The sequence below is a fragment of the Poecilia reticulata genome, linkage group LG20 (genome assembly GCF_000633615.1).
Source record: "Poecilia reticulata strain Guanapo linkage group LG20, Guppy_female_1.0+MT, whole genome shotgun sequence".
Lineage (NCBI taxonomy): Eukaryota > Metazoa > Chordata > Actinopteri > Cyprinodontiformes > Poeciliidae > Poecilia > Poecilia reticulata.
The window spans coordinates 4,248,199-4,265,916 of record NC_024350.1 but is presented as its reverse complement, the minus strand read 5'-3'; the positions used below and the strand labels follow the sequence as shown (position 1 = coordinate 4,265,916).

The 17,718-nt window shown below is 41.8% G+C and overlaps 3 protein-coding genes across 6 annotated transcripts; 1 reads left to right on the top strand and 2 right to left on the bottom strand.

The window, feature by feature from the left end:
* Positions 1-52: 52 nt before the first annotated feature.
* On the bottom strand, positions 53-6,723 carry rbbp8 (retinoblastoma binding protein 8). Of its 4 annotated transcripts, none has more exons than XM_008438380.2 (18): positions 6,330-6,723; positions 6,207-6,249; positions 6,036-6,131; positions 5,520-5,611; positions 4,732-4,804; positions 4,299-4,495; positions 4,122-4,214; positions 3,835-3,908; positions 3,315-3,382; positions 2,969-3,227; positions 2,711-2,855; positions 1,197-1,291; positions 965-1,082; positions 754-891; positions 632-674; positions 468-555; positions 256-397; positions 53-174 (listed from the first exon to the last, which is right to left on the bottom strand). In XM_008438380.2, exons 1-18 carry the CDS (start codon positions 6,430-6,432, stop codon positions 77-79), a joined length of 1,965 nt encoding a protein of 654 aa, XP_008436602.1. In that variant the 5' UTR covers positions 6,433-6,723; the 3' UTR covers positions 53-76. The 4 variants fall into 4 exon arrangements, with proteins under 4 accessions (XP_008436602.1, XP_008436604.1, XP_008436603.1 ...); XM_008438382.2 differs by having other exon boundaries at positions 1,197-1,270; XM_008438381.2 differs by having other exon boundaries at positions 4,299-4,492.
* Positions 6,724-8,055: 1,332 nt separating this feature from the next.
* fam168b (family with sequence similarity 168 member B) lies at positions 8,056-12,109 on the bottom strand. Its single transcript, XM_008438379.2, has 7 exons — positions 11,968-12,109; positions 10,755-10,846; positions 10,554-10,640; positions 9,596-9,738; positions 9,311-9,509; positions 9,107-9,231; positions 8,056-8,740 (listed from the first exon to the last, which is right to left on the bottom strand). Exons 2-6 carry the CDS (start codon positions 10,822-10,824, stop codon positions 9,119-9,121), a joined length of 612 nt encoding a protein of 203 aa, XP_008436601.1. The 5' UTR covers positions 10,825-10,846; positions 11,968-12,109; the 3' UTR covers positions 8,056-8,740; positions 9,107-9,118.
* An 882-nt stretch (positions 12,110-12,991) lies between these two features.
* fbxo45 (F-box protein 45) lies at positions 12,992-17,025 on the top strand. The gene is made up of 3 exons (XM_008438378.2): positions 12,992-13,527; positions 14,358-14,714; positions 16,007-17,025. Exons 1-3 carry the CDS (start codon positions 13,201-13,203, stop codon positions 16,190-16,192), a joined length of 870 nt encoding a protein of 289 aa, XP_008436600.1. The 5' UTR covers positions 12,992-13,200; the 3' UTR covers positions 16,193-17,025.
* The last annotated feature ends 693 nt before the right edge of the window (positions 17,026-17,718 follow it).

Genomic DNA, 17,718 nt, shown 5'->3' with positions numbered 1-17,718 from the left:
GTAAGCACAAAGTTTTTACAGTCGCATTGAAAGCTGGAACATCCAGCTCAGGTCATATCTGTAGTGGTGAACGGTCTTAGCTCTGCTTCTGGCTTTTTTTTGGGGTGAACAAAACATTAAACGGCTGTCGTCTTCGTGAACGAGCCTGAGGGTTCTTCTCCTCCCTGATGTAACCTGAGCAAGACACAGAAAGCTTTCAGCTCAAGGTGTTTAAAGGCTGCGGTCGTCCCGTCTTTGCAGCTTAAAGTGTGTTACCTCTTTCGATGCAGGTCTGTGTTGACGGGAATCCAACTTCCCAGAAGTTTTCAGGAGTGCAGGGTGGAATGTAGCGGTATCGATGCCTGGAGCAAGCGGATAACTTCTTCTGTTTCTCCTCCTCGGGCAGATGAGCGTAGTACTGCAAGAAACGGGGAATTATTTCAACCAAACCTGACGTTTCAGGACCGGTTCCGACTCAGAATACGCACCACTTCACATTCCTTGCATGTGGTACCCTTCAGTTTTCTCCTCTCATCTTTCTGGCGAACGACGGCCACGTGCGCAAAGGTCGGCTGCCTGAGGCGTACAGGAGAGCGTTGGAACCCATGCAACCCTCTAAAAATCTAAAAGTGTTGATCGGGAACCTTCTTACCGGGTTTTGCTGTGACATGCAGGACTTTCAGGAAGATCTTGATCTAGTTGGATGAGTAAATCAAAATCAAACTCGAAATAGGTGCCTGGTAATTGATTGATGGCTTCAACCTAGATGCGTACCGTTAATCTCCTCAACTTCCTCGGCATCATCACAATGCTGACTCTGATCCAGGTTGGAGCAGGTGTACGATTTGTACTCCTCAAAAGTTGTTGCATCAAACATCATATCCAAACTGTCGTTGGCCTTTTCGCCGAGTCCTTGGAAAGTTAAACGCCTTATGAGAATCAACCACCTAATTTCTCCGCTCATTTTAAAAAAACTTGCCTATACCAGACTTGACGCGTTCCCCGTCCTGACTGTCCTCTGCTCGACGCTGCAGCATGCTGTGGCTGACCCAGGTGCAGTCGGTGTCTGCCAGCTCTCCAGGTTGCTGCTGTACTTCCACTTCCTAAAAACCCAGCAAAGAAAGTAATTTTAAAAAAAATACTTCAGAATTATTTCTATTTTCTTCAAGGCACTGTGACTGAAGAATTTAGAAACATAAAAGCTGCCGATGCCGTACCTCGCTCTCAAACATGGACAAAGCGAGCGCCGGATCGATGCTCCACGTGGACTCCACCATTCGCTTCCTGCCGTCTGGGAAAACACCACATTCAGCTGAAACGATTAATCGTGAAGAATCGATTATTGAAGCGATCGCCAACTAATTTAGTACATCAATTAATTGTTTTGGACCCCCCAAAAAGGCAATTTTCTGAAGGAACGACACATCCAAAGCAGTAGTTAAGTCAAAACTGTGCAAAAAGTACATTGATTTTGAATCTTGAATCTAAGATAAAGAAAAAACCTTTTGTCTATAAATTTACGTTCTACACAAAAGTCCTCAAGAGGCTTAGTTTTAACTTCTCCTGGTTCATATTATCCATCCATCCATTTTCTTCCGCTTATCCGGGGTCGGGTCGHGGGGGCAGCAGYTTCAGAAGGGAKGCCCAGACTTCCCTCTCCCCAGCCACTTCTTCCAGCTCCTCCGGGGGAATCCCAAGGCTTTCCCAGGCCAGCCGAGAGACATAGTCCCTCCAGCGTGTCCTGGGTCTTCCCCAAGGCCTCCTCCCGGTGGGACGTGCCCAGAACATCTCACCAGGGAGGCGTCCAGGAGGCAWACTTAAACTCCTCCACTTGAGGCAGGACGACCCCCCTGACCCGGAGAAGGCACTCTACCMTTTTCCGGCTCAAGACCATGGCCTCGGATTTGGAGGCACTGAGCCTCATCCCAGTCGCTTCACACTCAGGCGCGAACCGCTCCAGCAAGAGCTGCAGATCACCGTCTTATGAAGCCAGCAGGACCACATCATCCGCAAAAAGCAGAGATGTGATCCTAAGGCCACCAAAACGGATCCCCTCAACACCTCGACTGCACCTAGAAATTCTGTCCATGAAAGTAATGAACAGAATCGTTGACAAAGGGCAGCCTTGCCGGACTCCAGACTCTGACACCGGTCATACAGGGACCCGACAGCCCGTATCAAAGGGCCCGGTACCCCATATTCCCGGAGAACCCCCCACAGGGCCCCTCAAGGAACACAGTCGAACGCCTTCTCCAAGTCCACAAAACACATGTAGACTGGTTGGGCGAACTCCCATGCACCCTCCAGGACCCTGCTGAGGGTGTAGAGCTGGTCCAGTGTTCCACRACCAGGACGAAAACCACACTGCTCTTCCTGAATCYGAGGTWCRACTATCCGACGGACCCTCCTCTCCAGGACCCCTGAATAGCCTTACCAGGGAGGCTTAAGAGTGTGACCCCCCTGTAATTGGAGTACACCCTCCGGTTCATATTATGTATAATAAAAAATAAATTAAAAAAATCTAACCAACCACATTTTGGTACCCATTTATTAACTGATTAATCCAAAGAATAATCAACCATTTATTGGATTAACAATTACTTCAAGTGTTACCATTTTTTAACTAATTAATCAGAATAATGGATTAATTGTAAACTAAAATAATCATCAGTTGCAGTCATAGAAAAGACTTGATCAATAAAATCTCTACTCTATGTTGCAAATGACTGACCGTTGTTAGATTGAAGGCATTTCTGGGTTGCACTCCGATCCTGCGGAGGCGCTCTTCTACGTCCATCTGGTTTGTCTCCAGCTTTACTCAGTGGCTTCTTGAAAGTGGGACTTGCATAAGAGACGTTCAGCTTTTGGCTTGGACCCTGTGGAACGTTGAACAATATTTCTGAAACTGTAATTCTGACAAACGTCATTCTCAGACTCTGAAAGGTCTTGGAAATTGAGTTAAAACATAATTTAAAAAAGGAATTGATACCTCGTTGTCCTGCTGCTCCTTTTTGAAGCCAAGTGTGGCGGTCTGGCTCGTGGTTTCAAGTTGTAAGGGTTTAGCTTCCTTCTGATCATCCACCTTCTCCTTACTCCCCGCTCTGCCTTCCCCCTGCAGCTCAGCGCCACCGTCCTTCTTCCGTTTGGCCCAGCCTTCCTCCGAAAAGCGTCTAATACTCGGAAGAAGAGACAACGATTTCTCCGTGGTCGAGTCTGGACTGCGGGTCTGTGCGGCTGAAGAGAAAGGCCTTAAAGTGTGGGGAAATAAAAGATTATTAGAACTTATTGCTGATAACACAGAAGGATCCAACATAATCAAATGTCGTTGTGCTTGCCTTAAACGAGCGTTGCGCTTCCAGATATTTTGTGTGTCGTTTTGATGACGTGGAGTCAACTCCGCTTTCTGAGGCAACAGATTTAAAATGAAAGAACAGAAACCTGTCAAGTTGGCTGGGATGGAAAACAGGCCCACAGCATCACAGATCCTTCACCATACTTATTAATTGGTATCAGGGGCCTTTCAACATACGCTGACAAAAAGCATTTGTGATGGTAGGACAGGGAGACATTTTACTTCCCTGAGCTTTCTGTTGGTGGTGGTTCTTTGTCCAAACTTGCTTGCCATAGTTCAAGTGTTTCAAACTTTCAATTATTGCTCTGACTGCATATTTAGGAACGTAGCATTTTTGTTTTATAAATTTAGCACTTCTGACTTGCTTTTTTTAAAGCAATTTGCCCCATAACGTAGAAATATTTCACTAGATCCATCATTAATGCAATAAAATATGAATATATTTTTGTTACATATATTTATGTGTTGGGCGCTGTATGTTGATCACACAGAGCTGTACTTACAAGATGGCGACAGTCAAGCACCTCTAAAGCGCACGTTTCTGCAACTACCTCCTCAGTTTCTTCTTTCATGTCATCTGAAATAATAGAAATTTCAAAATAAAAGTCCACAGATACGACTTAAAACAAAAATAAGAAAGACCAACAAGCTTAACAGAATCTTAATCTGAAATTCTACAAAGAATAGTGTGAGTCTTGTACTTGGTAAATATATAAATATGCATTTATTTATGTATTTTTCCCTCTTTCTGGTGTCATTAAGCTGTAAAAACCAGTAGGTGTGGTTATACTTGAGCTCTGGGATGTGTCCAGTTCACAAGTGTTTGGCACAAGCACTTCTCTCCCAGAATTCTTTGCACCTCCATCAGCCTCTTTCTTCAACTCTTTAATGAGAATAAAAAAAAACAGATAAAAATGTATTTTATCGCCATGAGAGCCGACTGTTGGTGCCTCAAAATGGGGCTGACCATTAAAGAGGGAGTTATTCTTCTGCGGCAGCGGCGTCTCTGCGTAACGGACATGTCTGCTCTTGTCGGGGTGTTTCCGTTTCCTCAGTTTGTTCGCCGCTGGCAGCGAGCTGGTCAGGATCGGCGAGTCCGGGATGACGCCCTCGTCTTGCTCCGACGTCTCCTCCAGGTCCGCACTGATGCAAAAACAACATCTGCTGATGAAAGGAGAAGTGAAACCTTCCTCTACCTTCCTGCCCAACGCCAGAACCTGAAAAAGTTACTAAAAGTACCAGAGAATAGTTTGTGAAGACGTGGATTCAGTTTCCAAAAAAAGAGATGTTTTTTTTTTGTCTTTTCAACACCAGAAGTGAAACTATAACAATAAATCATTTGAGTTTAAATGAAAGAAAACTACATTTCATGCTGCATTTATTTAAGCTAGCAGACTTACTGACGCATCTTCATCTTCTGCAGTTCAGCTTGAAGATTTCTGTTTTCATCTTCCAGGTTTTTGTTCTCATTTTCTGGAAGGTATAAAGAATAAAAACTCTTAAATACATCCCAGAATGTAAGATCATTATGCCCAGTGATGCTCAGAGTGACAAAGGTTCAAAAAACACACACATGGTTCTTCAGGCTTTGGTAAGTAGAATAAACAATAGATTAATCAATAACTAAACCTCTTAATATTTGTATGAGTTTTTTTTATAGAAACCTTTTAAAACATCTTTGGATGTGGCTCTGTGTACATCACTTAGTCTAAATGAATTTAAAACAATTAGAAAGCATATGGGGATGGGGATGACCAGCCACACTGATGAGGGATTGACAGCGCAAAGACCCGCCTCTTGGCTCTGATTGGTTGCACTGAGGAAAGGCAGAGGAGCCCAATTTTTTTTCACAGATTATCCGTCTCATACCATTCTGCCACAACATGGTGACAGGTTTCAAAATGTGTAAAAAAATATTTTTAGGGTTAGGGTTACTGCAGCTTTTATACTTTAGACTAAAACATGGACAACCTTATAGATTTGTGTACCTGCCATCTTTCTTTCTGCCTCTTTACTGTGATTGGTGCTCTTGTTTTAGCTCCACCTGTTTTACATGATGAACCTGACGATTTTATACCCCCAGGTTGGTTTACAGAGCTGTTATGGCAACATGTAAACATTAAAAGTTTAAGTTTATTTAAGCTTAAGACAGGTTGAAAGTGCCTCTTAGTATAGAAAAAAAACTTACTTAGTTTAGTGATGACAACCATATTCTGATCCTGACTGCTTTTCAGCTTCTCCTCCAAGGCGGCACATCGATCACACTCTGCAACACGGAGCCTGGAAACAGGAAATGTTCTTCTCAGTTTGCTAGATGTCTTACGGCAAAATTGTGACACTTCAAATGTGATGTAACCTGTCAGCTGTCCGCTTAGACAGATGCAACAACTATGGAGGCATAATCTCCCCACCGGCACTCAATGCACTGAGATTTACATAAAAAAAAATCTTCCTAATGGTTTAAAAATGCCTTAGAAGTCATTATCCACATCTTAATTGGGAGCTATTTGGACTTTTAGCTTCTAAATGTGCATTGGAAATAAATGTAACTTGAACCTACAAAGCATGCTTTTATTTTATTTTTAAAACGATCCTAATTTTGTTCTCGTCAGACGTAGAACTGCAATGCAACCAGGTCCACCATTCTGTTTACAACTAAAAGTTCCCTGGGCAAAACAGAAGTGTGAGTCTGTGAGGAGGCCACCTGTCTTCCAGCAGGCCGATGGAGTCCTGGAGGCTTTTGTTTTGTTCCTTGAGCTGCTGGTTGCGATTATAAAACACCTCCAGCTTCTGGGCGTCTCTGCAACGAAACCAAATTCATCTCAGCTGGCCTGCGGGTGACCAGTGCAGGTAGCAAATGGTGCAACATACTCACAGACAGCGGTCCTTTTTCAGCTTGCTCACTTTCGACTCATATTCTAGAGGACGAAAAATGCTGAACGTGAATGTTAAAACATAGTTTAAGTTACTTGTATTTAATCTCGGCGAGGTGTGTTACCTTGTACTGTGTTGTGGTGGCACTCTTTTAGCTGCCTCCAAACGTCTTCAAAGAGGTCAGCGGGACTGACGGAGCAGCCGCTGCGGTCTCCTGGACTGCTCATCCTCCGTTGACCCGTCAGCAAGTTATTTTTTTATTTATTTAAATGTAGGCTAGACTCTGACTATTTAATAAACGCAGCTGCGAACTTTCCAAGACAGCTTCAGCTACTAAAATACTACAAAGAAACAAGAAAATAAAGTTTGACTAATTTAGCTCGAAGGAAAGACACGAATAGCATTTACACCAACAGGTTTGAGACACCACTACAGTAAAGCGGCAAATATCTGCGCTGAACTGAAAACAAACATCTATCTTGAAGTTAGCGCGCCGAGTTGCATCATGGGCAGTTGCATCATCTTCTTCTGGTCGCTGAGCGTCTGTGGCTCTGGCGCCCTCTACTGTTCAAGGCAAACTCGTTCCCTCTCATAAGGTGACTTGCCGAAACATTTTGTCACATTTCAACGAAAACCTTCCACATATATTCTCAAGGTGTTATAAAATAGAACATATAGTCAATTCGGAAGTAGAAGGAAATAATATGCTAATTAGAAACATATTTACAAAAAAAGATTATATTTTTAAAGAAGAATCCAAAAAGAAAATTACTAGCAACAATTGCATATCCTATATTTTCAGGCCAGTGCTACTTGCAAAGAGAAAAGAAAATTATTTTTATAGGCTCATTATAATCAATGGAACTACTTATACCTGAAAATGAGTTATGTATGTGTAAAGTCATTATTTATTCTGTGGAAAGTATTTGATAAAAAAAAAAGAGAGAGAGGTTTTCCCTTATAGTTGGTTTTTATTTTTAGAGTACAAAACATGAACCAAAATCACAAAAATAACATTTACAAAACAGATTATTTAACTGAGGTGACCGAGGCAACATAGAAAAAGCATGTCTGAAACGAGTGATAATGGTGGGTTTACTTTGAGGTAAGCCATGTCAAAGGGTAAAAACAAAGGAAAATAAATCTTGAACTGTTTTCACTTAGTGCCTTCATTCAGTAGTGCTATTCACAACTGGACTTGAACAATATGATGTTTTCCTAACATAGCCACAGTTAGCAGTGATTTAATGCTGTAGTGCGTCAGAGCTACCTGGACACAAACTATCTCGATGTGAACGTTTAAAGCATGTTGCACTTGTATGGCACTGCTTTTTATGGACATTTTTTATTTTTCAACATTAAGACCATTTCTTTTACGTGCGCGCACACACGCCCACACACACACACACACAAACACAAAATGGCGTTCCCATTCATTTGTTCTCGTCAAATGATTCCCCCAACTTCTCTCCGTTCCTTGCTAAAGAACACTTCTGGCCAAAACGAAGACGCTGCAGCTCTAACAGGCCGAAACTGCTTTTGGTCTTTTTTTCGATTTTTATTTTTTAGAAAGCAACTTCTCCTAAAAACACAGAAAAAGAAGAAGAAAACGAAATGAAACACTCGGGCTGGTTAAGTTGCGGAATGGCTGTCAGTCAGAGGCACAAACTCAAACACTCCCCGGCTCTTCCCACCCCCCACCCCCAAAATACAAAAAAAAAAAAAAAAGTGAAGTAAAGACGCTGCGTCATTTAAAGAAACAATAAAACCTTGCGTTACATATTGAAAGCAGTGGAAATGGTAAGACTCTGCGTCGGAGTACGCAGGCACGTTTTTGCATGAAAAATCTATTTTTTTTTTTTTTCACATTTATGAGACGGTCACTGGTGATTCAGCATTGCAGATTATTACTTCTTTTTTTTTTAGTTCCTTTGGACGTGTGCCTTTTATTGACTTTGCATCTGTCACAGCAGGTAGATCAAGCTAGCATTACTTCATATATCTATATATATATATATTTATACACACACACATGCATTCAACGTCATAGGTATCCTCCAAATAATAATAATAATAATAAAAACAAAACAAAAAAACAAAACAGAACTCCCTTTTTACCACTTCAGAGTTTAAGCTATAAAAACCTGCATGACAGTCCGCAAAAGGTTCGCCTGGAGGTTTTTTTTTTGTTTGTTTTTTTTTCCTTTTTTGCAGTTTGATGTGAGATATGAGGCCAGGCTGCAGAGGTGCTGATGCTGGCGGGGACTGGAAGGAAAGTGGGGGTGGGGGGAGCAGATGGAATGCAGCCTTGTTGATATAAGAGGGACGGGGTGGGGCTGGGATACATGGGGATGGGCCTATCCTTCCAAGCCCCCTCCATGTTGGAACGGGGCTCTGATCTATGTTAGTTGGGTTTTAGATTCACATTATGCTGGAAGAAGACTAAGTGGTTTGCAGACGCTGCGAGGGCAGGCCGCTGCCGAGAGCGAAAAACACTGGAGTAGAGTGTGAATGCATATCTAACGCCTTTGCGACCTGCGGGGAGAAGAACGGTCATGAGTCAAGACGGGTTTCTGCACGCCGCTCGAAAACTATTCACACCCTTTGAACTTTTTTTTTTCCTTCACATTTTGACACATAAAAAACAAACTCATTTTCATATTAGGATCACGAATGTTCTCAATGTTTTATGGATGCCAAAATGCATCGATAAAACCCATTAACACATTGCTGAAAAAGTAACCGCTGTGTCCGCATTCCATAATTATTTCTTAAAATTCAAATCGTTTCGCATTGATCAATTTTAACACTCTGACATTTATGTGACAAAATGTGAAAAAGTTAAAGGGACGTGAATATTTTTGCAATATTGAGAGACTTTCAGTCATACACTGGACTCACGCTTGAGTCTCTTCACCACTGTGAGGGCACATAACTGTAGCTGGGGGTGCCAGGGGCCCGATACGTGGGCATCGTAACTTGATGGGGGGCAACGGGTGCTGGTGATGGACTTGTCAACAAAGTTCCTAGAAAGAAACACAAACAAACACGTTTCGTTTCGGCCCGAAGCGCACCACTAACGTGTCGGAAACCGCCGAAGCTCACCTGCTGACATGGCCATGGTTGTGCCCGCTACCATCCCCATGGTTACACCGTTGGGGCGAGAGGGAGGGATGGGCGGGGCGTACATGGCCGCGGGCATCCCGTTGGGCTGGACCACCGTTGTGTGATGGATGACGTGAGGCGGAGCAGCGTACAGCGGCTGCGTGTAATAGGTGCCTTGCTGTTGTGACGGTATTAGCGCCTGGATTAAAGAGGAGCAAAATATTTTTAGAAAAATACGATCATGCTGTCAGACATGACAGTACGAACCTGTTCCCAGTCACTGACCTGTGCGTAAGGGTTCTGTTGGGGATAGGTGCTCCTCACAGGGTAAACGGCGGCGGGGTACGGGTTCGGAGAGGAGGAGTACGGCGGGACGGTCCCCGTGTTGGGAGAGCAGGACATTTTGAAAGCAGTGCCAGTGGCATAGCCTAGCAAGAGGAAACACTTAGTTTTTTCGGGGTTTCACAGACTTTGAAAACTTTTTTAACGACCATTATAAATGGAATTAAGGACCCGTATCACCACACAAATGTAAAAACTTCATCCAGCCAACTGGTGATAAATTTGCACTTACCCAAGATGTATGCTAAAAAGCTAGCTAACCAGTGAGCGAATACTAGCAGCTAGTTAGAGGTAGCCTAAACCGCCTCGAGTCACAGAACGCAACAAAGACGTTTGAGTGAGACCCTTTTGCCTGACAAAAAAAAAAATCCAGTGAGAAAAACAGATACATGGAGTATATGAAAGTAAATGGTCCTGCAAAGACAAACTTAACTTTTTAAAATGAATTTAAGATATTTTAAGGCCTTAATTTAATACGAACACTTTTTAAGCATGCACTGACAAACTGCTATTGCTTACACACATTGCAAATTTTTAAAACAGTTAACTGGCATTGAAAATATCCACACTTAGAAACTTTTCTTTCAAATAAAATAAGAAGAGTCACAGTTAGTGAAGTTATTACAAGTCCTATTAAATAAATGTGCCTGAATAATCTCTTTTGTTATTAATGTTTCGTTTTTAGTGAGTTAGATTGGGAACTTTTAATTCAAAATCATTGGTAAAAAGTAAAATGCTACTGTTGCAACTCCAGTAACATTTCAGTTATTTTTAGCAATAACTAAATTGCCACGGGAATTGTAACAAACATTTTTTTTTTTTTTTTTAGCAATCATGCAGTGGGGACCGATGGTAAAGGAAGGCAAAAGAAAAACGTTCAAAGCTACAGTTCAGTTCTTACCGCTGGGGAAGCCCGGGTTTGCTCCTGCATAAACACTGGGACTGTATGCCGGTGCAGCGGTCGCGTATCCGACAGGAAATCCGGCCGCTGTGGCCAAACAAAGGGGCGGGAAAAAAAAGATTTGATTTGGAGAACCTTTATGAATCTGTGTTGCTTTTTTTTTTTTTTTTTTTTTGCATGCGTTGCTGCAGAAGAAATTACCTTGATAGCTCAAACCCTTTGTGTTGGTGAAGGGAACCCCTGTTGGTGCAGGGCTGTATACAGGATTCATGGCGTCTGTCTGCTTATAGTAACTGTGATGAAAACAGTAAAAATAAAAACATTTAAGGTACAAGTTAGCCATTTTTTAAAAACATGAAATATGTGCCTTTAAAACTAAATTCCAACATATTCATATACAAAGTATAACAATAAAAAAAAAACTAAAATGCATTCTACAAATATGACTCTCACTTTCATTATATTGTTTGATAAATAACCTAATAAAATGTTTTTGTTTCAGAACATCGTTTTTTTCCCCCCCTCTGTGACTTTAACGCTCAGTTCCAGTTTAGACATTTTGTTATGCTGCCCTCTAGAGGTGATGTTTGGAAACACCATTACATCACTTTACAAAAAAAATCAATTTGAAGGAAATCCTGATAATTAGAACTTACATTTAATATTATTACTGTAGTCAAGATTTGTGTAAAAACAAGGTTGAAAGTTGTGCATTGGTTTATGTAAGCATTCAGCACTAAAACAAAAAAACAAACAATGTGGTCAATATCTCTTAATAAAAGTATCACTTTCAAAATAAAAACCACATTAGACAAAATAGTTTTAGCCATATTGGCGGTATTTAAGTTGCATTAAATTTGCTTATTTTATCTTAACTTCAGCGGCACATTATTGAAATATAATTATTTTCTTTAAAAATGAAGTCGTTTTAAACACAATTTTCTGATTTTCTTGAAAAACCCGTTCCCTGTAGGTCTTAGCAACACCAAGGACTTTGTGTGTGTTCTGCTAAATGAGACGTCAGGTGTTCTCCTTGTGCATAAGAAAAGATGGCAACCTCTCTCTCAGCGGAGGAATTCCGAAACATCCCGTCGCTTTGTTATCATTAAGCTAGCTTAGCTCGCAGGTTTTAAATGGCACCCAACATGCGGCTACCTCAGCGCGCCTGAGGTAGCCGCATGTTTTTCTCGGTTGTCCCGTGTGACCTGCAGATCACCCGTGTGACCGTGCCGAGCCGCGGGACAGTCCCCGGATAGCTCGCAGACGGGACGGACTTGTCAACAGGCCGCGCTGCTCCGGACAGGAGGAAGGCAGGCAACCGAGACAGCTGTGCTCTTGCACTGACGGACTGTCCCAACATTGCACACAACTCTCAACTCTGCCTCATTTCAACACAACCCGAGCTGGAACTTACTGTCAACCGTTTCCACCGTGTGTTTGCTCCCAGCTCCGGTCCTCGGCTGTTAAATAAAAACTGAGCTAGCTGGTGTTTTGTTCCCAGATGCTTTGCTTAACTCTTTTGAGCACCACGCGTCACTTCCGTGTGCGTTCTGTCACGTGGTCTTCATAGCACAATCCTTCGCCGCATTGGCTTCGTTGCCGTGGCAGAAACGGTACGTCAAGCATGTCCGCCATATTGAGAGAGGCAAGTTCATCGTGAGAAACGAAGAAACCGAGTTTATCAACTTTAAAACAATAATTATAAACGTTAACTGAATTTGATGAGTAATTTTTAATCAGTAAGATTTTTATTTCAATACAAATAACAGACTTCTGCACGACCTTAAAATAACAATGTGAAACAAAATGTGCCTAAAATTAACTCAGTCGCAAACTACTACATTTAATTAAATTTACGTTATATATATTTTTTTAAATCCCCATTTAGTTCACCTTTTTAAAAATCACGGGAACACGTCTTGCAAGTCTCTCGACACAAAAGTCCACTCACAATATGGCAGCAACGTTAACAACGAAGCGTTTCGGATTTCTTCTGCCCTTCGGAGTTATTTTTCTCTCTCTCTTTCTCTATCTCTTGTGATTTTTTTTTTTTTTTTACTTAAAAAAGCAATTATTAATTTTTCACTGTACGCCATATGTTGACGACACGTTTAATAACAATAAAAACAACCGTAACAGGTCAGAAAATATTATTGCATCCATTGAGAAAGACATAGTTTAAGCCATACGTTTAAAAAAAAAATTTAATATCTTAAAAATGTAGCCTCACATTTCGTAAACATTGTGAAATTGTGAGCTCATTATTTTGACAACTATGTGGTCCTTAAAGATCAATAAAAACATAACAGACCGATTTTGGGCTGCATTTCATTGGCATTTGGTTGACTCACACGTCAACCAAATGCCAATGTTTGGCTGTAATAAATTACATAGTTTCACATTTAAGTGTAATACAGTTTTCCGACAAGGCTGTGAGTATTGTACTTGCTCTTCCAGGACCTTGACGCATCGTTTCATTCAGCCATTGAACTGGGAAGAGCAGGCTCTGTGCTCATGGTTTAACTGCGACCTGCGTGGGGCTTTTACAGGTAAAATGACGCCGTTTTGGTTATTTTAGAGGTCGTCTCACAGCACACGGTGAAACTTTTCGGTCGGCCGGTGTCGTCGTTGAGGAGCAAGGACCCCAATGTCTGTAGCAGCCGCTGGGGGAGGAGGTTCTCCCTGCTTGGGCGCAGCGGCGGCGGCCAGTTGCAGCTCCGCCGGCTTGTCCTACGCTACACCGGCGGGCGGAGGCGCAGGGGTGGCCGGGAGGTTGCCAGCCCGAGTGCTGGAGCATATTTTCTCCTATCTAGAGCTGTTTGACCTGATGCGTTGCTCGTTGGTCTGCTGGCACTGGAACAACATTCTGGCGGATGAGAACAGCGAGGTGTGGCGCAGCCTCAGCTCTCGGACGCTAAGCGATGAAGCCCTGCGGTCTGATATCCTGTGCAACCTGCCCACATATAAGGGGAAGGTAGGCTTCCACAGACGGTCTTGTTGTATAGGAATGTGGGGAACGCGGTAGATGACGAGTTCCTTTCAAAAAATCCGTCCTAGGAAGGTTTTTATTGGACAAGAAGCAACACTTCTCTTCTGTTATATATCTATTAGCACGATAAAGCTAATATATACTTAGTGTACATGTTTGCAATCGTTTTTAATGTATATTTTAAGCAGGACGGACGATATGCGTTTCTGTTTTCATGCTCATCAAGTAAGGATTCTGTGTACTCACTCAAACTCTTGTGGATCTTATCATGTCATCTGATCTTATATAACTAAACAATGTGAAAGTTGTCACTAAATTAAAGATTTTCACTCCTTTAAAAATTAAAACAAACAATAGAACTACTACAAGTGTGACTTTTTAAAAAAATTAAATTCTACATCAGGCATTGTTTTTATCCTTTATTATTGCTGCATTTCATTGAAGATGTGCCTAACATTGATCTCTAGATAAACAGTTCATACCTCTGTAAACCATTTCACCTTTTGCCACTTTGCAGCCACTAATTTAAGTGTATTTTATTGGGATTTGAACACAAAGTGGATGAAAAACTTTGGATGTATAAGAATCTGAAAAAGTGTGGCCTACATGGCTTAATATTGAAAACTAAATGCCACGCTGCAACAAAATGTAGATTGTTCTGTTGCTGTATAACACAAAGATGGTGGCAAAAAACCAATGGAGGCACCAAACGTCCCTCCAAGATGACAATCCTTATTTAACAGACAAAGTTTTGTGCAACTAATAACCACAATAGATGCCAACCGTGTGACTGATATCATGTGTTCTACCAACAGCTTAAGGCTTTCCAACACGCCCTGAGCTCCCATGACTGCTCCCGCAATGTTTACGTGAAGAAGAACGGCTTCACCCTGCACCGCAACCCCATAGCCCAGAGTACGGACGGCGCGCGGGCCAAAATCGGCTTCACAGAAGGCCGGCATGCCTGGGAGATCTGGTGGGAAGGGCCCCTGGGCACCGTGGCCGTGATAGGCATCGCCACAAAGCGGGCGGCGATGCAGTGCCAGGGCTACGTGGCCCTGCTGGGCAGCGACGACCAGAGCTGGGGCTGGAACTTGGTCGACAATAACCTACTTCACAACGGGGAGGTCAACGGAAACTTCCCGCAGTGCAACAACGCGCCCAAATACCAGGTGAGCGCAGCGCGTCCCGCGGTTTTACTGCGACTGCACCGAAATGAAATCATGTAGGAAAATTTGAATTGAACAGAAAACCCAAATTCAGCGTTCAAATAATGCTGTTTCTAAGCAAATTGAGGAGGAGAGGTTAAGTGGCAGGAATAAAAGTGTGATTAAAAAAAAAAGAAGTTTATTGAGCATCAGGGATTTTCAGAGAGCTGTTAAGTAAGTCCTCGTTCCACCAAGTCACAGTGAGCGCAGACGTCTAGCAGGAAGCACTTTGTCCTTCCCTCTGCTGAGAAGCTTGATGGAGATGCTGAGTTTGTTTCTCAGCAGGACTTGGCACCTGCACACACTGTCAAACGTACCAATACCTGCTTTAATAATCATGGCATCACTTTTCTTGATTGCTACCATAGAAAATGTATGACCTGTTAAGAGGCAACTGACAGAACAATGCAAGTGAGCTTGAGTGACTAATTTTGAGGGGACAGCAAATTCACACTGCTTTACGAGCCACACAGTGATTCTTTACATTCTTTACCCTCATGCAAAAAGATGTGGAGCGCATGTACTGCACAGTACATGAGCCTAGTTTTCAGTAGGATGACATTTCTATATTAAAAATCCCTTCTTTTTTTTCCAATTTTACTTAATGTGATTTTCTGGAGAACTGAATTTTCATTTTTCATTAGTTGTAAGCCATAATCATCAATATAATAGAAATAGACACTTGAAGTATTTCACTTTTTGAACTGAATTTAAACAATTTATGGTTTTCAGTGATGTACTTCTAAATACAAAACGTGATTTCATTGCTTTTATTTAAAACTGGAAGGCAACAAACAATCCTATTAATGCAAAAGATTGATTCTTACAGTTATAAATTTTACCTTCGCATCACTTTTAGTGGCATTTTGATAAACAAAATCAAAATTTTGTGCTGCTATTTGTAGGTTAAAACAAGCTTGTGGCCAGTTAATTAGTCAGGCTATCTGGTGAGGTAGCTAGCCTCACCAGATAGGCGTGAGGCTAGATAGGCGTGAGGCCTATCTAGCCTCACGCCTATCTGTCTGCATAGAATTGTCTGCTTAACAGACAATCCTATTCTTAATATGTCATTAGAAGGACTTTTACTGTAAGATTCCCATAAACAAAAAACTGAAGCACTTAAAAACTGAAATAATACCTTTACACTATCCCATCACTATTCTCAATTTATATTTTCTGCAAATTGTCATTCTTTGAAATCAATCGTTTCTGTGTACTCATGCTCCGCAATGTGACTCTTTCTTTATCGTTGACAGATCGGGGAGCGAATACGAGTAATTCTAGACATGGACGACAAGACGTTAGCCTTCGAGAGGGGCTTCGAGTTCCTTGGCGTTGCTTTCCGCGGACTTCCAAAAGTCTGCCTGTTCCCGGCCGTCTCCGCCGTGTACGGCAACACTGAAGTCACAATGGTTTATCTGGGAAAACCTCTGGACGGCTAGACGCACATTAACCCCGTTTTCGTATTAAACACAAACTTCCGACAGGAGCAGAACCTCCTCTGCCCCATTTTTTTTTGTCAACAGACTGCTACCACTTTCTGTCATGAAGTTCGAATGTGGCTGAGAAAAACAGACTTTGGAGTTAAGGTCTGGCTCTTTCACCGCAGCTCAACAAGAACGCGCGGGAGGGCGCGCACACCACGTGGAAACGGAAAACCGTACGGACTGTCATAAACATGTTTCTGTACCGACGTGGAACGACTCCACTTTTACAGTTTGGCTGCTGGACTGTTTTGATCACAGGACAGTAGAGCATCGTTTTATTCCCTATATTTCAGACGAATAATGCTACACAATTATGTAAGACGTCATTTCTGCTTCAATGAGGCCAGAACTACTCTCAACTGTGGCATATACTTTAGCATTTTAAGTGAAAGAGTACTCATTAAAGCAAACTGTTTGGTGTGTGTTAGTTAAAACGGCCCTCTGCGGGTCAGCCAAAGTCATCTCTTCTGTCCAAAATCGGACTGCAGTGAATTGAAACCGAATCCTCGTTGACTTGTTGGTACACTTTGATCAAATTCAAAAACGGACGACCAGCTGTCAAGTGCATGAATTGCAGACATAATTATTTCATAAACGGTGCAAACTTTGCCTGTGTCATGACAATATGTGTCCTTTTTAATGTGCTACTGTAGTATTACATGTTATTTATTTTGTGATTTTATCTCTGGTACTATAGACACTGTATGGTTGTATGGCCTGAAAATAAAGTCCTCACGGTGCCACAATAACAACAAAGATTTCTGTGTTTATTTTTTAGACATATTATCCTCCGTAATAAAATCTTCTGTTTGTGTTTTTTTTCTGTTATCACACTTGAATGTTTTAAATTGAACAAATTTTGATCTCGGTCAATTATTTATTTAGTGAAAATGCCAACCCCAAAGACTGTCAGACAATCACCAACATGCTTAATTGTTAGTAAAATGTAATTCTTCTGAAATGTATCAGTTTTACGCAGGTTTTAACAGGAAATAAACCTTCCACAATGTTCCATTTTTATCTTGTTAGTCCACACAGAATATGTTACTTTGGGTCAGCAGTGGTTTTAGCCTTGGAACTCTCCCATGGATTCCTTTTCAAGCCAAGTCTGCTTCTTATTGTTGAATCGTGAACCTTTAGTGGAAATAATCTTTCAAATCATGATACAAGCACCAAATCTTGTGAAAACATTCCTTGGACATTACTCTTAAAGAAAATTATGCGAACCATTGGAAATCAAAGATAGCTGCCATGTAAATGGCATATTTTACCACAGAATCCTACGACATTGATCAAGCTGGATGCTCTATGGGCAAGTCTGTACATACTTATAGCAAATCCTACTTCTATACCGGATATGGTGGCCATCTTGAAAATGTCGAAGGAGTATCTGTGCCAAATTTGCTGCTTATACCACCATTTGAACGATTTCTGTGCTGTACTAATCGACATTCTCAGCTCAGCTTTATTTGAGGCAGAAT